At 48.6% G+C, this 21,302-nt stretch overlaps 1 protein-coding gene across 13 annotated transcripts in view; it reads left to right on the top strand.

Moving 5' to 3' along the window:
- ATXN1 (ataxin 1) overlaps positions 1-21,302 on the top strand; it is a 246,212-nt gene that overhangs the window by 219,141 nt on the left and 5,769 nt on the right. For all 13 annotated transcript variants that reach the window (XM_042806661.1, XM_042806658.1, XM_042806657.1 and 10 more), the window contains one exon: positions 17,273-19,313. In XM_042806661.1, coding sequence (XP_042662595.1) covers positions 17,433-19,313 — 1,881 coding nt within the window. In that variant the 5' untranslated portion in view covers positions 17,273-17,432. The remainder of the gene's footprint in view (positions 1-17,272; positions 19,314-21,302) is intronic.

Below are 21,302 nucleotides of genomic sequence, written 5' to 3'. Positions count from 1 at the left end.
GTTGTTCATCACTGGCTTTTTCTTTCTGATGGCAGAGGACAGACTTTGCTTTCTCTGTTTTGCAAGTGCTGCCACTGCATGAATATAGCCTATGCTCATGGAGGGAATTCGTTTCTCCTCATTTAATTGCTTTCAGTTCTGATCTTCCTGCAGAGGCTCTCAGTTACCCTCATGTGAAGGGTGTTTGGAAGAGCATATATGGCCTGTGGATGCTTGGCATCCCAGGCATCGCTTGGGGGGGTGGAGCTTCAAGGAAGAGAGAGACTGCCTTACAGGGAGGGCACAGGTTTGGTTTGAGAGTGGCCAAGGTTGGCCTTTTTATAAGCATGGAGAAAACTGATCCAGTAACATACCCAAATCATTTTGGACTTGAGGTTCTTGGGTATTTTAGAGGTGTTACAGAGGCAAAATTAAGCCTGCGCTTAGTGAAATCTTTGACGTATGGTTTTACAGAGGAAATCTCTAAAAGTCTGGTTTGCTCTTACAGCTCTTTTCATAGGTGCATCACTTGTGTGCTACTGCTGTGATTTGGCTTATTAATAAATTCCTGGTATAAGGAAGACCTGATCTTGTTCCCATTGTAATAAACAAATTCTAGCAGTAAAGGAGCAGGACTTCAGGTCGTAACTCCAAAAAAATGTTTTATTAGTTTTATTATCTGATCAGAATCATCCTGGTTGTGCTAGTTCCTCTGCATCCCATGTCTTTCAGGCCACATTCTGAAATGAAAAAAAAAGGAGAGGTTGTCTTACATCAGCTCTTCTCTTTAAAGATTATACTTAAATAACATTAAATCCAAAACAACTGGCAATTCACATGCGTATTTAACATCATTTAATCCCTGTTTGAGATCAGCAGTTTGGGTTTATACAGAAATTTTGAACTCACCTGCATATGAAGTGTAGATTCTCTGCAATGAACAGAATAACCCCCACTTGCAAAGGTGAGAGAAAGCCCTTTCAGGAAGGCTCTTTCACCACTGGTTTATGTGGTTAAAATGGGAGAAATGCAAAAATAATCAACCTTAAGAACATGTTACAGATAGGAATTAATGCCCATATAAGCCTGCCAGCCTTCTCAGTGTGTTTTCCATAGGCTTGAAGTTGGGGGGTGGGAACAGATGGGGCAGAGCAAAACTTCTTCACAGAGAGTGACACTATAAACCCTTCGTAGCAATCGTATACATTTTTAATGAAAGACTGTACTAGTGCAATTCTGCTGTTCTGGGCGACAGTGAGAGGGGATGTAATCCACAGTACTTTTTTGGCTTTCAGTAATTTTTTCCTAGAGTCAGAAATGAGTGAGTGCGCGGTCTCAATTCTGACTCAGTCTCATGCTGTTAGTGATAGTGGCATTTTAACTGACAGTGAAGCAAGGACAGAAACTAACATATAAGAGCAAGCAAGAATGACAGAAATGCTAAGATGAGGAGAATAGGGAAGAAAAATGCTAAAATGGTAGTTCAGAAAAGAAGAGTGTGGGGGGAAATAATTTTAGACGAGAACTGTAGAAACAGTACTTGACCACAGACTGAAAATTGTGAAAGCTGCTATTTCTTGTCAGACCGGCTTGATTTTGAGTCTAAGCTGCTGAGCGACAATTTTCCTCTAGTCTGATCCTGTGTCTTTTAATTAACCAGGGTTGTCATCCACATCTTTGAGATTTTGATGTGAGCGGGAGCTCGTCTCTGTTGATTTGCTCAACACTCTGCGTGCAGAAAGCAGCAGCTGCTGCTGGTGATCCCGGGGCTGATTTGTCTATATGTTCCACTGGAAATATTTCCATAAACGAAGCAAGCTGTGTGAAGAGGCACCTAGTCTAATTGGAGCATTAGGACTCTGCCGTAGCTGGTGCGCAGGTGGTTTTTTGTTGGTTTTCTGTCAGCTGGTAGTTTATCTGTGACATGTATGGGGTTTTGACAGATGTAGGTAGTGCAACTGCATGGAAGAGCCATTATGTGCTGCTGCAGTGTGGCCGTGCTGCGGCTTACAGCATTTTCAGAGTGCTTTGCTCCCCTTGGGCTCTCACATGTGGTACACTTGGAGTACCACCTACCACGGACCTCAGCGGGGGTCCTGGGCAAGATCTTGACCTACGTGATAGGGATGAGTCACAAGTTATGTTACCCCCCACCTTCATAGCTCCTCACCGGAGGGTTTCAGCACAGCTGTGCTGAGTGGCATCACAGAGTGTCAAAATCACCTGCTAAAATCTGTAATTTTTGAGAGTCCTCCAGCATTTTCAATTGATAGGTCTAACAAGCATACTCCCACCCTTGCCAGCAGCCCACTAGTGAATGAAAACTTTACAAGATTTCACTGATAAAGCTGTAGCAATGCAGCCCATGTGAGAAATGCAGTTTGGATCACCTGAAGGTCTCCTCATTAGCCCACTTCTCCAAACAGCAAATTGCCAAGGTAGCCTCACCCTGACAGCCAAGAAATTCTGTGGTGCCCCTTCTGTTTGCCATGCCAGCAACTTTCAGCAGCAGCTCAGGCAGCGTATACATAGGAGACGTGTCTTCTCTTTCCCTCCTTCCCCACTGAATGGAATGGGCCAGCAACTATGGCTTCTACTCAAATGCTGCAGCTACTTCAACCCCAATTCACCGGACAGGCCAGCAGTTCCCTTCCTTCTTTTTCTTATTTTCCCTCTCTTCTTTTTCTTCTTTTCCCTCTCATTAAACCGGTGCGGTAGCTGTCATCTAACCTGACTGTACATCAGAGAAGGTACTGTGCTGTTTCAGCAGCAGTCTGAACTGAAAGGAAAGATTTTGCAGGCAGAATTGGACTCTTGTGGGGGGGGGGGTGTGAGTTGAATGATGCCGTCACAGAAGAAATACTCTTTTTGCAATGCAGCTCATGGTTTTTGCCACGAAAGAGCAAGGATGTGAATTTTCATATACATGGGTAATCAACCTGGCAGTGTTTCAAAATGCTCGGGTAGGTCTTGCCCCAGCTAGGAAAGATTTAAATCTAATTAGAAATCAGAGCTAGGAGGAAATTATATTTTGCCCATGAGAATTTCCAAGATCTCAAAGAAATGGCTCATGCTGTAATAGGAGGAGAACTTGAAAAGCTGAGATACAGTGAAAATCAGATAATAGGTAAAAATGTTTTGCAAAACTGTACAGCAAAGCCTATAGCTCTGTATTCTATCTAGAAGACAGTTTCATTTCAAACCAAACTTCTCATGCAGTTACAGCATTTTTTAATTACACCTTCATTAAATGTTTAAAACAAACCTTCATTTTGGGCCCAGCAAATGGATTTTCCTGTATTTTTAAATATTACTGGCAAAATATTTACGAAGGAATTCCAGCAGTTTTCTACAACTATAAATGTATTCAAACATTTTTGCCTCCAACAGATTCAGGTTTGAAAACAAGCATTTCCAAGTGTAAATTTTTCTTGAAAAATTCCTACCACTTCTATTAGACACGATTAGTTCTTACTTAATTTTAGCCCAAGGGCAAGAGTGGCTGTATACCTTATTTTGGATTTAGTTTCACTAGCCTTATAGCAGAGTGCTGTCAACGTTTTTCCTTCTCAGGAGTTGAGAAAGTTGTGACCAATGATGATGTTATTTTAGTCACCCTGGTTGTATGATCTCATGGTTATTCCATATTTTTGTAACATGTCCGTTGTACCAAAGAGATTATGTATCATCCATTGCAGTAGTTATTTCACATTTCTAAGAAGACAGTCATTTGTGAACACAAGGACAACAAAAGAGAAGAAACAGCATTGTATTCCATATCTATCGTAAGGAGTCTACAAGACAGAAACCACATATGAAAAAAAAGGAAACCAAAACAGATTAACAGATGTAAAATGATTCTGCATTCAGAAGTAAAAATCAGAGTAGGCAGAGGGAGAGAGAGAGAGAGAGAGTGGTAAACAGATCAGATGCCGGAGAATCACCGAGTCCAGGACTAAGCAAGTGTAAATAAAACCAGGAAAAAAATCCCTTTTCCTTTTTGCCTTAGGAATGACAGTGGTGGGTCATGTCGCCACGGCCGCGGGGGAAGCTGCGGAGCGGTGGGATGCATCCCGCCTACCACACAGCTATCGCTGCCGAAGTTCACAAATTAGACACAGGGTGCCTCCGCGAGCAGACTTGCCTGACTGTCGGTGTTCCCTGCCTGTCCTTGGTGAGCGGACGTCTTGGTGAGATGAGACAGTTTTTGCAAGGGACTCCCCCTGGAGCTTTCTTCTCCTGAGAAAGCCTCTCCGTTGGGTTCTGCTTTGCAATGGGAGGATCTGAGGCTATTTTAACTATTTTCTTCTCTGGGAGAACAGCACTTAAATGCTAGTTTGAAGAGGAACGCACAAAGGTTTTAAGCACTTAGATCCCAGGCTGCATCTCTTTCCTTTCCCCTAATTTAGTTAGAGTGCTTCTGAAACATCCTTAGCTAACATGGAAACTGAAATCGTGTCATTAGCGAGGTATCGTTGGTTAGAGACCAAGCTTTCACACTAGGTCTTGCCTTCGCTTGTCTGGAGGGAGCACTTCAAAGCTCTGCAGGTAGTACCCACAGAAATGCTTTGGCAAACTGCAATTGGACGTGTCTGTCACTGCAGAAGGACTAACGTGGTTTTGCTGGGCGCTGTGCAGGAGGCTGCCCTAGCTGCTCTGAGAGCTTTGTTGGTAGAAGATGCACAGTCATGAGCCGGATTCACTGGTGTGGGTCCAAGGAGTGCCAATAAAATCTGGAACTGCACTGCCGTGTACTTATGCATGAAAGGAACTGTACAGCAAGCTGTACCTGCCATGTATAATGTGATACAATGAATTTAAAAGGTCAACATCACAGTCCAGTAGTGTTAAAAATAAAACTCCAGAAAGGTGAATTTCTGTTCTTAGAAAGTTGTGAAGTCCCCCTTTGTAGCTGAATCGCGAGGTAATAAATTTTAAAGGAACTGCAAGCTTTTGATTGTCTCTGCCCCACTTTCTACTTCAGACCAGTGGATACAGCTAACACCACCAGCTTTGATGAAGAAGGGAATCAACATTTCTGTTTCAGGCTGTGTTTGTATAAACAGGCAGCTGCTTGAATATGCTGAAGTGTGAGGAATGTGAACAGAGAAACAGCAAAAGCGAGTTGAAATCTCTTAAGAAATACCACTAATACATTGGACTGCAGTTCAGCATTTTGTTATGGGCATCATTTGTATTTATACTGTCAACACTGGGTGGATGAATGGAGCTACAATAAATGATATGTACAATTTGAATTTTTCAGTGTGTGCTCGAGATGTGATTCTGTTTCTTCAGCAAAAAAAGATGATTTTTTTCTGCCGTTTCAGGGATTAGGTAAATCCCGTGAGTGATGACAACAGACAGAACTGGGGCTTGCAGAGATACAGAGGGGAAAACATACTTGACACTAGTGAGAAGTGAACCCTGAGCTGGTGGTGTGGTTAGACACGCAAGCCTCATTTCACAGTGTTGAAATATTGCCTTCTCATTCTCTTAACTTGAATCATGAAACCCCACATTCTTCTAATGATTCTTTCAGAGGGAGAAGTGAAATGATTCATATAAAGAACCAGAATTGCTCAAACCACATCCCTTTTATTTATCTAGACCAAACTAGAACCTCTGCCCAAGTTTGGGTCATTTGGGATAAAACACTCATAGTATTCCTGGACTGATTTTCTTCTCCTGCTCCCTTGTGTTCCTGTCCTTCTTCTGATAGCCTGCTTGAAAACTTCCAAAGCTGCTTCTGGTATCAGAAATCACACCTCACTGAGTGCTCCTGTGTATGGAAGAGAGGCTCGGAAAGTGGAATCTCATGGTGGTTTGTCGCCCTGATGCCAGGAAATGAGGCTGCTGCCACCGAACGAGGCTTGAGCAGCTGTTCAAGCAGGAGAGGGGAAGCCGGGCATGGGCAGAAGAGGAAGGATTCACATTGTGTCTTGAATGAAGTAGGTGTGTCAGGGATGCAACAGAAGGGACATGAAGTGAAAAGGAGGAACCTCCAAGCTTTGGACCCCGTTTAGACGGGTTAGGGCTGGGGACAAAGGTAATGAGAGAGACACAGTGCTTAAGTGCTTGGATAATTTAAAGGCCCTTAGCTCAAGATTGAACTTCTGGTGAAGGAAGCAGAGTTGAGTGTAGAGTACTTTGCAGCTGCTTGGCTGGTGTCCTACACGCTTTGGAGTGCAGAAGGCCAAGGACTATGAAACATGTCGCCTTCAGACACCTTTTCATCTCTTTCTCTTTTTAAAATTCTGTTAATGCATCTGGAGTAGTTTTCTAGTCAGCAAATCCTACATGCTGTCAGGTAGCAGTTGAAGAAGCAATGTTCAGCCATACTTCACTGTTCACTCACTGATGAGCTGCAATACCTAACGTTCACTTGTAGCCCTTACACATATCAGCTGGTTCCCCCAGAAGCTGTGTGTTTGCTTGTCTACTAGGTACCAAGGTGCTCTTCAGTAGGTCCGCCTGCAGAGAAATTCAACAAGGGATCCAGCAGTTAACCATGGGCTTCTGTGGTGTGATTAGAGGAAGAGTCAGGGTCAGAGTAACCGGTGTTGATTTGGGGTCTTTTACGTGCTTTTGCTAAGTGCATCAGAACTGCAGACCTTTAGTTAAATGCTGGTCTTACATTAATAAACCTTTTTGAAAGTCTTTGTCTGATTTGCCATTTGTATCGTGTCTTGTGGCAGTGGCCACAGAAGATCTGTTTGGGGGTTTTTTTGCCTAAAGAAAAACAGCAACTTGGAGGCTAGCTGGAGAAGAGACTGTTGAAGTTCCTACAGGACAGAGTTGTGCTCTCCATGATAACAAAAGATGGAGGGTTATGAGATCTGATGTGCATCACTGGAGGAAGGTGGGGATTGTGGATGCTCTTGGGGCACGTTGGCCAGGTCTGTGGCTGAAGATTTGCACTGGGGTGTATCGTTTCCATTATATAGCCTTAAACACGATTTCAAAATAGTCTCAGTGCTTTGTATTTCCACGTTGCTTTTATGGACTTGCTCGGAGTAACCTGCAATCCGGTATTTTTTTGCACAGGGCAGAGTGAGGTAAGAGGCCGAGATGCTGACTGCTTTCACAGTGTTGCTGTGGGAAATGTAACACCTCTCCCCTTTCCTTAATGCCCAGCCTGGCTCAATGCTTGAAGCTCTTCACAGTAAAGTCAGGGCTGACTCTCCAGGCCTGCTTTTTGGAATAGTCATAAAGCAGCTTTCTCGTAGCTTGCTGGAAAAAAAAAAAAAAATGCAGTGAAAGTCATTCTGATGACAGCTAGAGGGAAGAAATAACGTTCTTTGCAAACTTACATGTAAAGACTAAGAAAAACAAGTGCAAGAGCTGTGCAAGGGAGGGGACTCTATTTGATGCTTGAATGCTACACGCCTGTAGGAAGTCTTACGTTACAGATACGGGGGTCAAACAGAGATTTCCATTACCAGATGCTCTTGACATTGGTTGTGTGATGCTTCCCCTCATTTTCCTTTCTTTCTTTTTTACTTTCTGTTCTGCTTTGTTCCCTTCTGTCTGGATTAAGCTGTGCAACATATGTGGTATGTGCAAAAGAAAGGGTAGCAACCTTGCAGCAGAATGAGTTGAGTTACTCCTGCCACGATTCCCTTTTTTTCCCCCCTAAATAACCAAATTAATTGATTAGTTCGTTGTTCTGGGGAAGCACTCTACTCTGCTGCCTGCTGGCTGCGCTGACTTACAGGGCTGCTCTCGATTCCACGGTCTCCAGCGCCGACGTCTGCCCCCACTGCAGCTCCCGAGCCCTCTGTGCTTTTGGGGAGGCTGTGGCAAAGGTGCGTGTGCGCCCCGGGCTGCATGCAAAGCTAATGCCCCTCTCAAAGCTTGAGGGATGTTAGATTACCCTTTTGCTTCCAGCTCCAGTGGCAGATGTGAGCATGCTCCTTGCATGCATGGCACTGGCTATTTGCCAGGTTTAGTGTAATTTTTTTTTTTTTTTTTGAATGAGTGAGTGAATGAATGAATGAATACCTGATTAAGTTAATGAAGCTGAGCCAATGGTGGGAGGGAGCGACTTGGCTGCTGCCTGCTCTAAGAGATCTGGCAGCACATTAGACTTGCATAACGCTTTACAGCTCCATGCTGCGCTCCATATGAGCCACAGGAGAGGGCTGCAATAATTACTCGGCTTTTCGATTGAAACCAGCTGCAGGTAGCTAGTCATCCTTTTGTCCATTTCTCTGGTGTCGGGGAGTCACTTGTCTCTGCACCGTGGATTTCCAGTGGCAGATGGGTAAGATGCTTTCACAGCGGTGAGAAAGCATGTTCGTGGCTCAGTGGCTTTTACGAAAGATCCATTCGGATTTCCAGGCTGTGATTCACTGGACCCACATGTCCAATGGAGGAATGTTTTTAGTTTCTGAGTTCAAAACTCCTATATAAATAACCTTTATGGGAGCTGTGTGATTTTTATTTTCTTGTTCCTTCTTCAGTTGGCTGGGAGAAGGGGAGCAAAAGGTTTTCTTGTATCTGTTTTTTGTAAGAAAAGTCATTTTTAAACCCTTCCAGTTCTTTCTGATTGCTGTTTAAAGCGAGTTCTTTCTGGCAGTCCTGGATGGTACATACCTTTGTTTCTCACATACTTAAATTAAGAGTACTGGCACTGCCTGTTAGCACACCGCCTTCATTTGTCAACGTTCCCTGTTTGAGAGCAATGCTGATGATTTGCATTCTTAGTTGGAAAGGGTGGGTTTTTTAATTGCAACTGGAGCCTGTGACTGTGGAGCCTGCTATGTTGTTAAAAACCCGCATTATTTCATTTTCTTTTAATTGTTTTCTGCGTTGGCTTGTCAGATAGGACAGTTGGGGCAATCTTGCCCTCGCTGTGCTGGCCTCAGTCAAGTGATGCTGGTGATGGATTTGGCTCTCCGTGCCCATTTTATCTGCCTCCCATGGAGCAGGAGAGAGGCTCCCTACGAAGCTGCGTCAGGAAGAGTAACTAGTCGCTTGGGTTTGTGGGCTGCAGGGCCAGGGCAGGCGTTTTGTGGGGAGGGGGGGTGCAGAAGAGTTAGTCTGGCTTTTCCTTTACCCACGTGCATTCACACGTGCACTGACCCCTACGACGTTGCCTGTGTTGAGATTGTCAGTTTGAGGGTCTGTGCAGGACGAGCGGGCAGTTCCGCAGGGCACACCCGAATGTAGCTGACCCTGACAAAGAAAAAAATTAATGAATTAAAGAAAGAAAGAGCAGAGAGGTGGCTGGGGGAGGGAGGGGTAGGGGCGGGATGTTGAACTTGATCTCAGCCTTCTGCAGCGCTGGGGGAGTGTGCTGCGTGCCTCAAGGCCGGGGTGAGCTGCTGGTATTTTGGTTTTGTCAGTGGTGACGGGCAGTGATCCTGATTTGGCAAAGCAGCGGGTGTGTGCTGGGGCTGTGAGCAAGGGCTCCTGCAAAATTGCTTCAAGTTAAAGCTTTGCTGAATGAAGCCTGAGAGAAGGCGAGGTGTTGGAATCCATTTCAAGGGGAATTTAACGTCAATTCACATTTTGCACTTTACAGATGGACTAATTATAGTCTAATTTGCTAGCACGTGGAATCTACCAGAGAAGCAGTCTGCAGGACTGCCAAGGAAAGGCATCGAGCGTGCAGCTGACCTTTCCAAATCTGCCCCTAAAGCCGTGCTCTCACACCGTCCCCTTATCAGCCAGGCTTAAAGCTACATTCCTCCCCAGTGCCTGTGCTTATCTGTAAAATGGCTGCTCCGAGTTGGCTGCTGCTTACTGGTGTTACTGGCTGGATCTTCAAAGGGGTGAAACGCCCCCGGTTTCTGTAATTTTTCGTGGGGGTCTTATTCATGTGTTCTGGCAGCGAAGCCAGGCGTGTCTGTAATTTGTTTTGCCGAAGAAGGAGAGAACGTTAGCGAGCATTTTGAGACACATGGAAGGAGACCTGTGTGACATATCTGCGGTGCAAATGTGTTCATACAGGCATGACAGTTTCTGTCACAAGTTAAAATGAGCGGCGAGTGGGTGTTGCTACGTTTATAGTCACTAGTGAAATTTTCAATGGAAAATTGTGTAGGCAGCTCCCATTGTAGCTGGGCACATTTTAGATAAATGAAAAACATCAACAAAGCAATTTCGGTATTATACTTGTTTATAAATTAACTCTATTAACTCATTTAAACTGCAGAAGCACCTCTAGGGGATGGGTGTAAGAATAAAGGATGCCACTGCGCACTATCAGAAAAACTGGTCCTGTAAACCTGCCGCCCTGTGCTGGCAGCAGGAGATAAAAGGTCAGACGCCTCATTCAGCCACTTGGGGGGCAGCACAGGTGGGATCCACCTTTCTGTCCTGGTGTCGGTGGGCTTGAAGGAGCACTTTAAAATGCGTGTGTTTGCGTCACGGCTTCCGTGCTGCCGCCGAAGGCACTGGGTGTGTGTGAAGGGGGACGCTGCCTTCCCGAGCATCTTGGGTCGGTGGTCCTGATGCTCCTGGCATCGGGAGCAGGGGTTTGGCAGACCTCTGTCAGGTTGTAAAGAGCTCCCAAATCAGCTCTGCCTGGTGGGACCATGCAGCTCGCAGTCAGCCAGAGCTGAAAGCCCAGGCCCAGGCAGCCCCAGGTCTTCCCTTCGTGGCTGCAAGTAGAGGTGCTTCTCATAGGGTCAGCTGAGCTGCACGTTCGACTGGGCAGCTGAGGAAGTCGTGCATCGAGTTGTGCAAACTCACGTGGCTTTGCCCCAGGGCTCAAACCCTTACTTCGCAGTAAATCCTTCTCCCCCTTCCTCCGTAGAGGCAGAGGGCTCTCGAGTCCAGCGCTTCACCCTCAAAGAAATTTCACTGTAATCAGCATTGTCAGCTCTTGCGTTTTTATCACTAGTCTCTAGATATCTGATGCTGTTTCACAAAACTCCAGTTCTTGGTGTCAAGTGATGAGATGGGAAATTCCACTTTTAGCTAAAATAGTAAGTTTCTGGTCTTGTGGGTTGCAGGGAAAAGCTAGAGACCTCGAGCCTGAAAGACCTCACACAGCAGAAGGGCAGGTTAAATGAGAAAGTAATAAAAAAGCAAATAACCTCCACCGTTATCATTTTAAGAAATCTTCTATTTCTAAACCAGTGTCATGTGTTTCAGGGACAAGGAGCGGGGCCTGACTCATGATATGTGAGCGCCCGGGTTTGGCACTGCGAGGCAGGGGATTTCTGTGCCGGGGAGCAAGGGCGATGACCAGGCTTGGTCGGCTTGCAGCTCTTGGAGCAAATGCTTTCTTGCTTCCAGCCAGCCTGATTGGCATCTTGTGCTGTGCTCTGTACTGCCACCTCTCTGCAAAGCATGATGGAGGAGGTGGGATAGCCTTTGCTAATAACTCTTTTTGTAAAAAAAAAACATGGAATAAATGAGTAGGCAGCTGTGAATCTACTCAGGTCACCCATGATACTCGCAGTCCCACAGGGCTTACGTGTAGCTGCATCGCTGTACGTGTGCACAGAAAGGTAATGCTGCGCATCCAGAGCGTGGCACGACTTCTATGGATGCGGAAAATACAGACCTTTCCTGTTGCAGAATCGGGTGATGGCACCCAGAAGAACTGATGGCAGAAACCTGCAAACTTCTGAAAGGTAATTCCAACTCTTAATTCAGCAGTAAGCTTAGCTAAACCCGAAGCTAATACTCGCACCATATTCTTGTGCAGCTCACCAGAAGCTACCACACAAAATAACTATGTGTACCTAATGACAGTGTAACTGTAGTAAAACAGCACTACAGGAGACACGTGTCCTGCTTAGAACGTGCAGATCTGCCCTTATCCTCAAAATTCAGGAACTAAGTAGCAGAAATGGATAGTTAGCCACTGGAGTGGCTTTCTAGTCGTCAATTTGTATCGCCTGCATTCATGAATGTCATTGAGTGAATGGCTGTTCTTCAACTCCATCATCTGCCTGTCCTTTTGGGAGTATATCTTACACTGTTTTTTCCTCCTAAATCATCATCTCTCGACACTGATACCTACATATGTGCATCATAAAATTTCATGGGAATGTCAAGCCATTGGGCATCTCACATCCAGTGATGTGCTTGCCGAGGTTTGCTTGTATCACTTGCTTTTTATATTGCGTGGAGGCTGTCTGATCTGATCGGGAGGAGGAGGGATGTGCAGAATAGCTGCTCGCTCTGCAGAAACCCGTAGCAATTTGCTGTGACGGATTCCCAGAAGCATAATAAGAGCTAACACTGCAGTGGACAATCTGTCTTGCAGATGCAGTGTTGATCAGGAATCCTTTCATTTTGGGAAGAGGATTTCAAATTTTATTAGAGGTTTTCATGTTTCTTATTAATGGATCTCTGCAGTTGGCCCTCCTGGGAAATCTGCCAGAGAGCTGTGAAATTGGTCGGATTGGACAATAAACTCCTATAGCTATTGTTGGCATGCGCTGAGCTGCACATGGCAGGGCTAATGAAATCCGTAGCAGTTACAACTCGGAATATGTAGCTGGCAGCGGGCAGGGTGTGGAGCTGGGGGAAAAGCTGGCATATAGATCTGAGAGCCAGAATGCAGCTGCGGAGCCCTCTGCAATGTGTCTGTCTCTCAATCTCCCTGAATCTGATCCTGCAGGATGCCAGCCTCCTTGGAGAGGGGAGCTGGGACAAAGTGCCCTCCTTTCCAACAGATTTCCAGTGCTGCTGAAATTACCTGCTCATCCTGATGGGATGGGATGGGCAGGCAGCTTGAGGAGGCAGCATCAGACTGTGCTGCTGCTTCTGCCCGGTAACACCCCAGACATAAAGAGCTGTGTGTCCGTCTCAACTCAGAGGTTTATTCTTGTTGGTGTACTCTCTGAATATTGCGTTGATGTCTACTTGCCAGGCAGGGCAATGGTTTCTAACAGAGGGGAGACCCAGGTTTTTTTATTGCAGGTATAAATGTGAGAATTTACTGGTCATTCCTGGAGCCAGAAGGTGAAAGTTGAAAAGTCGTAATAACCTGTCTGTTATTAGGGTTTGGGATCAAAGGAGCCTTTCGACAATAAGTGGCTGGTTTGACTTGAATACCCCAGAAGTCGGAGGTTGACGGCTGCCCCCCCGGGGGGCTCCACACAATAAGGCCAATGAGGGGGTGGTCCCAGCCCTTGCTCCTGGTGGCTGTGAGCTTGTTAGCAACTGCAGAAACATCAGGGACCAGAGAGGAGGAGGGACCAGATTTTTGAAGGTGTTTTAGAAACCTAAAAATGACGTTATCTACATCACGGGACTGCAAAAAGTGCCTGATTTCTGAAGGCAGTGAAAGACCCACCGTTTGCATAGCCAAGTGCTGCTGCAGTTCGTGAGTCTGGCCCCAACTTCTGTGCACCCCAAGACTCAGTCCTGGGTGGTGGGACACGGCGTATGATCACAGTGTGTTTGGAGGCTTGTGTTGCCTCCAAAATAAAGGAGGTCAGCCCCTCAAGCTATAACCCAGTATCCTCTCATGAGTTTTAAATTTATTAGATGAAATAAGTAGAAAAATACTGGTTTGGGAGACATAGTGAGGTTTAAAGTGCCTTGCAGAGAGACGCTGGAGTTTTGCATGAAAAATGCACATCCTGAGCTCCAGTGAGCAATCCCTTTGGGACCAGAGCAAGCCCAGATGGTGACTCCTCCAAGTGATTATTTTTCTGCCTTAAGCCTTTCCAGGAATTTGAGTGTGGGCAGGCTGCCAGCGGACACTGGCTGTCCAGACGCTTTAGCAATGTTCCATGTGTACTCGCTGCCAGAGATACCAAAGTCCAGCTGCTGTCCCTGATCTCTTTGTCCCCTTTACCTTCCCAGCCATAATTACACACGCGTGCACGCACGCACACACTTGAGTGACACACACACACACGTACAAAGCAGGAGCAAAAAAATCACCCGGTGTTTGCAGCTTGTTTGCATATCTTGAAAATGGTGATCGACAGCTCTGAAGTTAAAGAGAAGGGAAATTTTGAGAGTCAGAAAAACGATGTGGATCCAAAAAAAAGAAGCATACAAATAACAGACCCCGCAGCACACCACAGAGAGCAGGCGTTCGTCTTTCCAGGACAGCCAGCAAATAACAGTTTAACCAGGTCTTGTACCTCTTGCCTTTGAGACACTCTGTTTGGGTTGTCTCCGTTTCATTTCTCTTCCTGAGCTAAATCAGTCCTGTCTTATCTCTACTGTTGCTGGAACTTGAATTGTGCTGAAAACATACCACTTTACTTTTAAGTTTTGAAGTAGAAGTAGGCTGTTTTATGCTGCGCATTTGCATTTTTGCAAATCCAGCCTTGTGTCTGCTAGAGTTCAAAGTCTCACCGAGAAGTACTTGGGCTTGGAAAAGTGGGGCAGTCTTCACGGCTCTACAGCTGTCTTATCCCTTGTCTCCGTTAAGCTTGTTCATTCCTCCTGTGCTCTCCAGGAGGTTTTGGGCAGCCCTTTTGTTACCAGTGATGCTGAAGTCAGCCCTATGAAAGATTTACACCAGAAAAAAACCCTCAGAACCCAAAAGATTCGGTATTTGGTATTTTTGAAGAATGTTAGCTTTGTCGTTGGCGGCTACCCAAAACTCAGTGGTTCAATGCTATTTAGCAGAACAAAACCTTTGCTTCAGCTCCTGCAGAGTGAAACTTCAACAGGTTTCATACAGCTTTATAGTAGTACTTTTGATGCAGAGAAGCTGGACCCAGACACCTCGGGCTTTTCGTTTTGGGAGCCCGGTTTATCCATCACAGCAAAAGAGATGTCCCTGTTCGGTCCCATGAACAACCTCCCTGCTCCGTTGCAGGCAGAGGGGCCCACTGCTCCCAGCTTTTCCCCATGGGGAGTGTATTTAAATTCTGGGTTTGCAGCTCATGTCCATCTCCACGAGAGATGGAAGGACGGTGCGAGCCCAGCGCGAGCTCCCCGTGGCGAGGGGAGCGGGACGAGCACCCCAGGTTGAGGGCGTCCCCCCGCGACGTCCCCGGGCAGCCGCCCCAGCCAGGAGCTGCTGATTTACCTGCCAAAGCCAACTGCCCAGGGCAGAAGGCTACAGTGAGCTAAAGTTAACCAAGGATGACTGCGCAAATGTGAGCTCGGCGATTTTATTTTTAGTCGAACTTAAAAATAAAAATCTGTAAGTCATGTGTAATATAATAATTTTAGCTGTTGCCAAGACACACCGAGCAACTGTTGGGAGGAGGGGGAAGACCCGTGCTGATAGAGCGGGGACCCTGTGTCCTGGCTGCCCTCGTCCGACCGCGGAGGCAGCGCCGAGGCGGCTGCCGGCGGGTCGGGGCAGGTCGGGGTAGCCGTGCCGAGCGGCTGCTCGGCGGGTGCCGCCGCGCTCGACGCATCGCTGGCCCTTGCTCTCTTGGAGTTGCCCTGAGTCCTTTTGTCCTTCCTCTCACCTCAAAGCCAAGGAATCTGCCCCAAAACAGCGCTTTACCCCCCCTCAGCCCCTGGCTCTGTGGCTATTGGAGCTTCATTACTGTTTATCAATATTTAAACAACAGAATAATTAACTTAAGACTGTATCAAACCATTAGAAGGTTTGCACTTTTCCTGCAGGCTTACAGCAGCTTGAAGGACCATAAACGTAAAGAGTGTTCTTAAAGATAGGTTTAATCCTAGTCTGGTATGTTTTCAATGGACTGCATATGCATATAAGCACCAGGCTTATTGTTCATTAGGAGTGAGGCAGCAGGGAAAGAAATCCCCCAAAGGAATATTACTTGCCATAAGATAAATATCATTACTGCTGCTCTGCATTGACTTTAAAGTGGTGTATATCCTATTTCCATCTTCTTTCACATCCTCTTTTAATTCTTTCTGTCTCCATTTTTCTTTCATATAATGCATGCTTTTCTTGTTAGGATGCTGGGTCGTGCAGGGTGCACGGTTCCTCAGCACCCATTCTTGCATATCTTTCAAAACAGCCAGCAACACAGATGACAAGCAGTAGTTGGACAGGGGCTGGGGAAGAGTTTCACTCTCCATAAAGTTTGCTGTGTGACAAGGCGAGGTAGGTTTCGGGAAGGTACAGGAAGCCTGTCAGCTCCTTTTGCTTTTTTTCAAAAGGTGATGTGTTTTAGTTACGGTATTTTCCTTAGCAGGTAGTGAAAGAGTTAGGAAGACTTTGTTGACTTTGTTGCCTTTGGGTGGCTAAAGTCACCGAATTAAGTGATGCAGACCAGAGAAAGAAACTGTTTTCCTCCTATAGCAAAATTAGCCCAGTATAAAGTCATGAGCTTTTACAGGGGTGGGGGCACCTGGTTTGGATCAGGAAACCCAAACGTGCTTTTCCCAATGGTCCTGGCCGAGTTTGCCCAGCGTTTGGACGTGTGGATGTGGCTGTGAGTGTGGTACCTGCAGCCTCCCTGGTCTGGCAGTCGCTGAGGAATCGGGGGATCGGATCCCACCAGAGATGGAGACGGTGGAGATGGTGCCAGCGCCTGGCTCCGGCCAGCCTGTGCACGGTGGGAAGCATCTCCCAGCACAGAGTCCTGCCTGGGCACCTGAGCGTGAGGTGTCCAGAGCAGAGGGAGTTCAAAGCACTGCGGGGGGCGGGAGAGGAACAAAACCAAACAACAAACACACATGAAAAACCTGGCTCAGAGCCTCCTCTGGCTCTGGGCTGCTGCTGTAAATAGATTGCGTGGACGAGGTTCGTTGCCAGGCTGGCAGATGAAGGGCACGTGTGCCCGTAATGAGCCGTGGCGTGGAGCGGGGACAGGGGAGAGCTGCCGCCTCGGCGGCCCTGTCTGGCGTGACGTGAAGTCACCCTGTGGGTGACTCTGGCGTTCAGGAGTGACCCACCATTTTCCCTCTGCGCTCCAAACCAGCTGCTTGTTGCTAATGTAAATATTTTGCGCATGCATGTTCCTCAGGGCGCCCTGCCACGCTCCCGTGCTTCTTAGGACACAGCAGGGTGAAGGCAACATCATCGTGGCAGGGGATGGAGAGGCTGGAAGAACGAACTGGGCACTTTAGAGACACGGAGGGTTTTCCCATAGGAAGGAGAAAGCAAGCCTTGGGAAATAATTTGCCGATGCTAAATGTGGCAAGTTATGGCCAGAGAGTTTCTGATCTGCCTACAGGTTTAATCGTTTTCCTGATGCATTAGCAGACATGCCCAGGATTTTTGCTGCTGTTTGCAGCGCAGCTATCAACCGCTCCTTGAAAGGAGATCGGCAATGCCTGGCCATTTTTGGTTTGTTTTTTTTTTTTTTTTCCCCTAAAGTTTTACTTTTTCTTGCTTGCTGTTTTGGGGTGTCTGCTCGTTTGTTCTCATTTCTCAGCGCTGACGATGTGACTCCCCCCTCCCTTGCCCACCCTCTCATTGCAGAATCCAGAGGAGCTGTCGGAGGATTGTGCTCACGGGGAGATGATTCCTCATGAAGTCACTGGATCCCTTGCAGAAATCAAATGTGACTTTCCGTTTATCAGACTGAAATCAGAGCCAGCCAGACAGTGAAGCAAGCACAGTGGAGGGGGGACGGCGAAAGATGAAATCCAACCAAGAGCGGAGCAATGAATGCCTGCCACCTAAGAAGCGAGAAATCCCTGCCACCAGCCTGCCTTCGGAGGTGAAGCCGGTCCTGCCAAACGAAAACCACCGTGCAGATAACCTAGCATGGCTCCCCAGCACACCCGGCGGCCAGGGCGGCCTGGGGGGCCGGCACCGGCCGGGGGGGACGTCGTCGGTGGAGGCAGGCTTGCAGCAGGGTTTGCACAAATCGCTGTCTGCAGGGCTGGACTATTCCCCGCCGAGCGCGCCCAGGTCCGTTCCAGCCTCCACCACTCTTCCCACAGTGTACTCGCCCGCCCTCTCCCAGTCAGGGACCCCCGTTTCCCCCGTGCAGTACACGCACCTGCAACACACCTTCCAGTTCGTCGGGCCCCAGTACAGCGGATCGTACACCGGGTTCATCCCCTCGCAGCTGATTTCCCCAACAGCCAATTCTGCAACCGGCGCCGTGGCGGCGGCCACGGCCGTCGCGACCACTCCATCCCAGCGCTCCCAGCTGGAGGCCTATTCCACTTTGCTGGCCAGCATGAGCGGCTTAAGCCAACAGGGGCACAAAGTTGAGCCGCACCTGGTCAGGACGCCTGGACTGATCTCCGCCGGGTCTCCTCCACCCACCCAGCAGAACCAGTACGTCCACATTTCCAGCTCTTCCCAGAGCACCGTCAGGAACGTCTCTCCTCCAACCATCCCGGTCCCCCTGCACCCCCATCAGACAGTGATCCCGCACACCCTCACCCTCGGCCCTTCCTCCCAGGTGGTGGTGCAATACACCGACTCGGGGGGCCACTTCGTCACCAGGGATCCCCCCAAGAAGCCCGAGAGCAGCCGGCTGCAGGCGATGCAGGCCAAGGAGGTACTGAACGGCGAGATAGAGAAGAGCCGGAGGTACGGCATTTCGCCCTCGGCCGACATGGGTCTAGTCAAAGCAGGCAATAAACCAGCTCCCCATCATTACGAGACCAGGCACGTGGTGGTCCACTCGAGCCCCGCCGAGTACGGCGCGCGGGATTCCTCAGGTGTCCGAGCCTCCGTCATGGTGGTCCCCAACAGCAGCACGCCCACCGCGGACATGGAGGTGCAGCAGGCCACCAACCGCGAGACCTCTCCCTCAGCCCTCAACGACAAGGGAAGCTTGCACTTAGGAAAGCCAGCCCACCGGTCCTACGCCCTGTCTCCGCAGCAGGCTCTGGGCCACGAAGGGGTGAAGGCGGTGGCCACGCTGTCCCCTCACACCGTCATTCAGACCACCCACAGCGCCTCCGAGCAACTCCCCGTCGGGCTGCCGGCGACGGCCTTCTACGCCGGGACCCAGCCGCCGGTGATCGGCTACCTGAGCGGTCAGCAGCAAGCCATCGGGTACCCCGGCAGCCTGCCGCAGCACCTGGTGATCCCCGGCACCCAGTCCCTGCTGATACCGGTCGGCAGTGCGGACGTCGAGCCGTCGGGAGTCGCGCCCGCCATCGTCACGTCGTCCCCTCAGTTTGCAGCAGTGCCTCACACGTTCGTCACCACCGCCGTCCCCAAGAGCGAGAACTTCAGCGCGGAGCCCCTCACCACCCAGCCCGCCTACCAGGCCACCATGGTGCAGGCGCAGATCCACCTGCCCGTGGTGCAGTCCATCGCTTCCCCCGCCGCCGCGCCTCCCACGCTGCCCCCTTACTTCATGAAGGGGTCGATCATTCAGCTGGCCAACGGGGAGCTGAAGAAAGTGGAGGACTTGAAAACGGAAGACTTCATACAGAGCGCGGAAATTAGCAACGACCTGAAAATAGACTCCAGCACTGTGGAGAGGATTGAAGACAGCCATAGCCCAGGCATCGCCGTGATACAGTTTGCGGTCGGGGAGCATCGAGCACAGGTAAAGGCAACGCAGGGTGGGGTCGGGGGGGGGTGGGCAGGGGGGCACGCTGTGGCCCCCTCAGGCGCAGCTTCCCTCAGCCCATCTCAGCCGCTTCGGATCCGCGGGGGGGTCGGTCCTTCGGCGTTCACAGCCATCCGTGAGACCAACTCTGGTCCTCGCCGTGCTGGGGAAGCCGTCAGGGTCACACCGATGGTAAATGTAGTCTCTCGGATATGAAGCGGGTCTTTCTTATAGCTGGAGAACCCACAGGAAGAATTACCCGATCTGCCGTGTTTTTTGACTAAAATACAAAAGAGTGTAAGCAGTATGAGAGGATTATATTTTGCATTTTGATAGGTGATTTTTACCTTCCGCACCAGAAGGCTCAGGTTAGATTCAGCTCAAGGCACAAGGCAGTGAATTTCCATGGCTTGAAAACTTGGAGCTGCCTGGGAATGGCTCCATCACACACGTAAGTTACTGAAACACGCTACAGAGTTTTACTGAGGCTTCAGTCGCGGGTGGTTTAAACACTGCATGGCTTACGTAAACTGTGCGTTCCGGGGAAATTTGGAAAGAAAAAACATCTAGGTGGCTGGACAGGCTGTGCTTCTGACCTTTGCTTCTCGTTGGTTCGCAATGCAGGAAGAAAATCTGGAGCTTTCTGAAGGTTGAGAATGAGTACATACTGATCATAGAGTGTCACCCTGATGCTGTGCCTTTTTTCCAAGCGATTTAGATTCTGTTGCATTGAGGCTGGAGCAGTTCAGATATGCTGGATAGCATTTTGCTTTCTAGAGGTACGCATTTTAAATAATCTTGATGCAAATCTTTTTGGTTTGCTCTGAGTGCAGTGAAATGCAGCATCTGCAACCCCGATGCTGCTCCCTCAGCACTGGAGAACCAGAATGAGAGAGAGGGAGAGAAGAGCTGGACGTGGACACATGTAGTAAAGCACCTCAGGCTGACAGTTTGGGGGAGAAAAACAAACAGCCGTGGTACAGAGGAGCAGATGATGCAAAAGATTTCTTACAGTCGCAGCAACCTGTGGCCCATCCTTCCCCAGTCGCACACACGGGGTAAATGGCTACATGTGTCACATCCCCTTTCTCATGTCAAGCGTGCAGTTTCTCTGTGTGGTTTTGTTCATGTATGTGCCTGCATCTGCACGGCAGATGAAAGCTGGGCCTCTGGGGCTTTCACTATAAAGACGTGATTTTTTTCCCCACCGCTCAACTGTATTTTGGTGCATCTCAGGCTTCGTGATTAGAGGAACCGTCCTTGGATCAGGACTAGTTACTATAATTTGTCCTGGTGCCTTGAATAATGAGATTTCAAAAGTAGCAATCTCCCATCTGCAATCTTCCTCTTGCTCTCATTTCTCTCCCTGCAGCCAGGCCACCGGTCTCTGCACCAGCAGAAGAGGTACAAATTAGCAGGTAGCATTTGTGTCGTGTCTCGTTCGCAGATCTGTCAACGCAGGCGATGTGTTGTAGCCCTGGGCGCGGGGAAGAGTGCCTTTGCAGGGGGTGGAGTGCCATCCTCTGGCAGAAAGCAAGCCGAGTCTGAGGCTGTAAAAATCCAGGGCCAGGCACACGGGTCTCACCCAGCAAAGTGTCACCTTACAGAGAAGCCTATCAGGAGCGGGCTGACATCATCGCAGCCGAAATACTCCCCAGCTGTGTTTCCCACCGGGGATGCTTCCAGAATGGAGGGCGAGTCACGTAGAGATATGATTAGAAACGGGGGTTTAATTTAGGTTTCCTGCAGATTCCAGGACTTGGGTCTCTTCCCAGATCAGCTGTGTCCCTGCATAGCAGGGATGGCTCTGCCGGTTTTCCCTTGCCTGGGGAGAGAGAGAGGAGATTGTTTCTACGTGCTCAAAGTCTCCACGACCTCACCCTCAGCCCGACGTGGCTATATGAAAGCATTTAGCCTTATAAGCAGGCATGCGGCAGTCATTAGTCGTTAGAAAATTGCCTGTGTGAAGAGAGCTTAGTCTTCTCG

The sequence above is a fragment of the Tyto alba genome, unplaced genomic scaffold (genome assembly GCF_018691265.1).
Source record: "Tyto alba isolate M040663 unplaced genomic scaffold, T.alba_DEE_v4.0 Super-Scaffold_48, whole genome shotgun sequence".
Classification (NCBI taxonomy): domain Eukaryota; kingdom Metazoa; phylum Chordata; class Aves; order Strigiformes; family Tytonidae; genus Tyto; species Tyto alba.
This window is presented reverse-complemented; position numbering and strand designations above follow the sequence as displayed.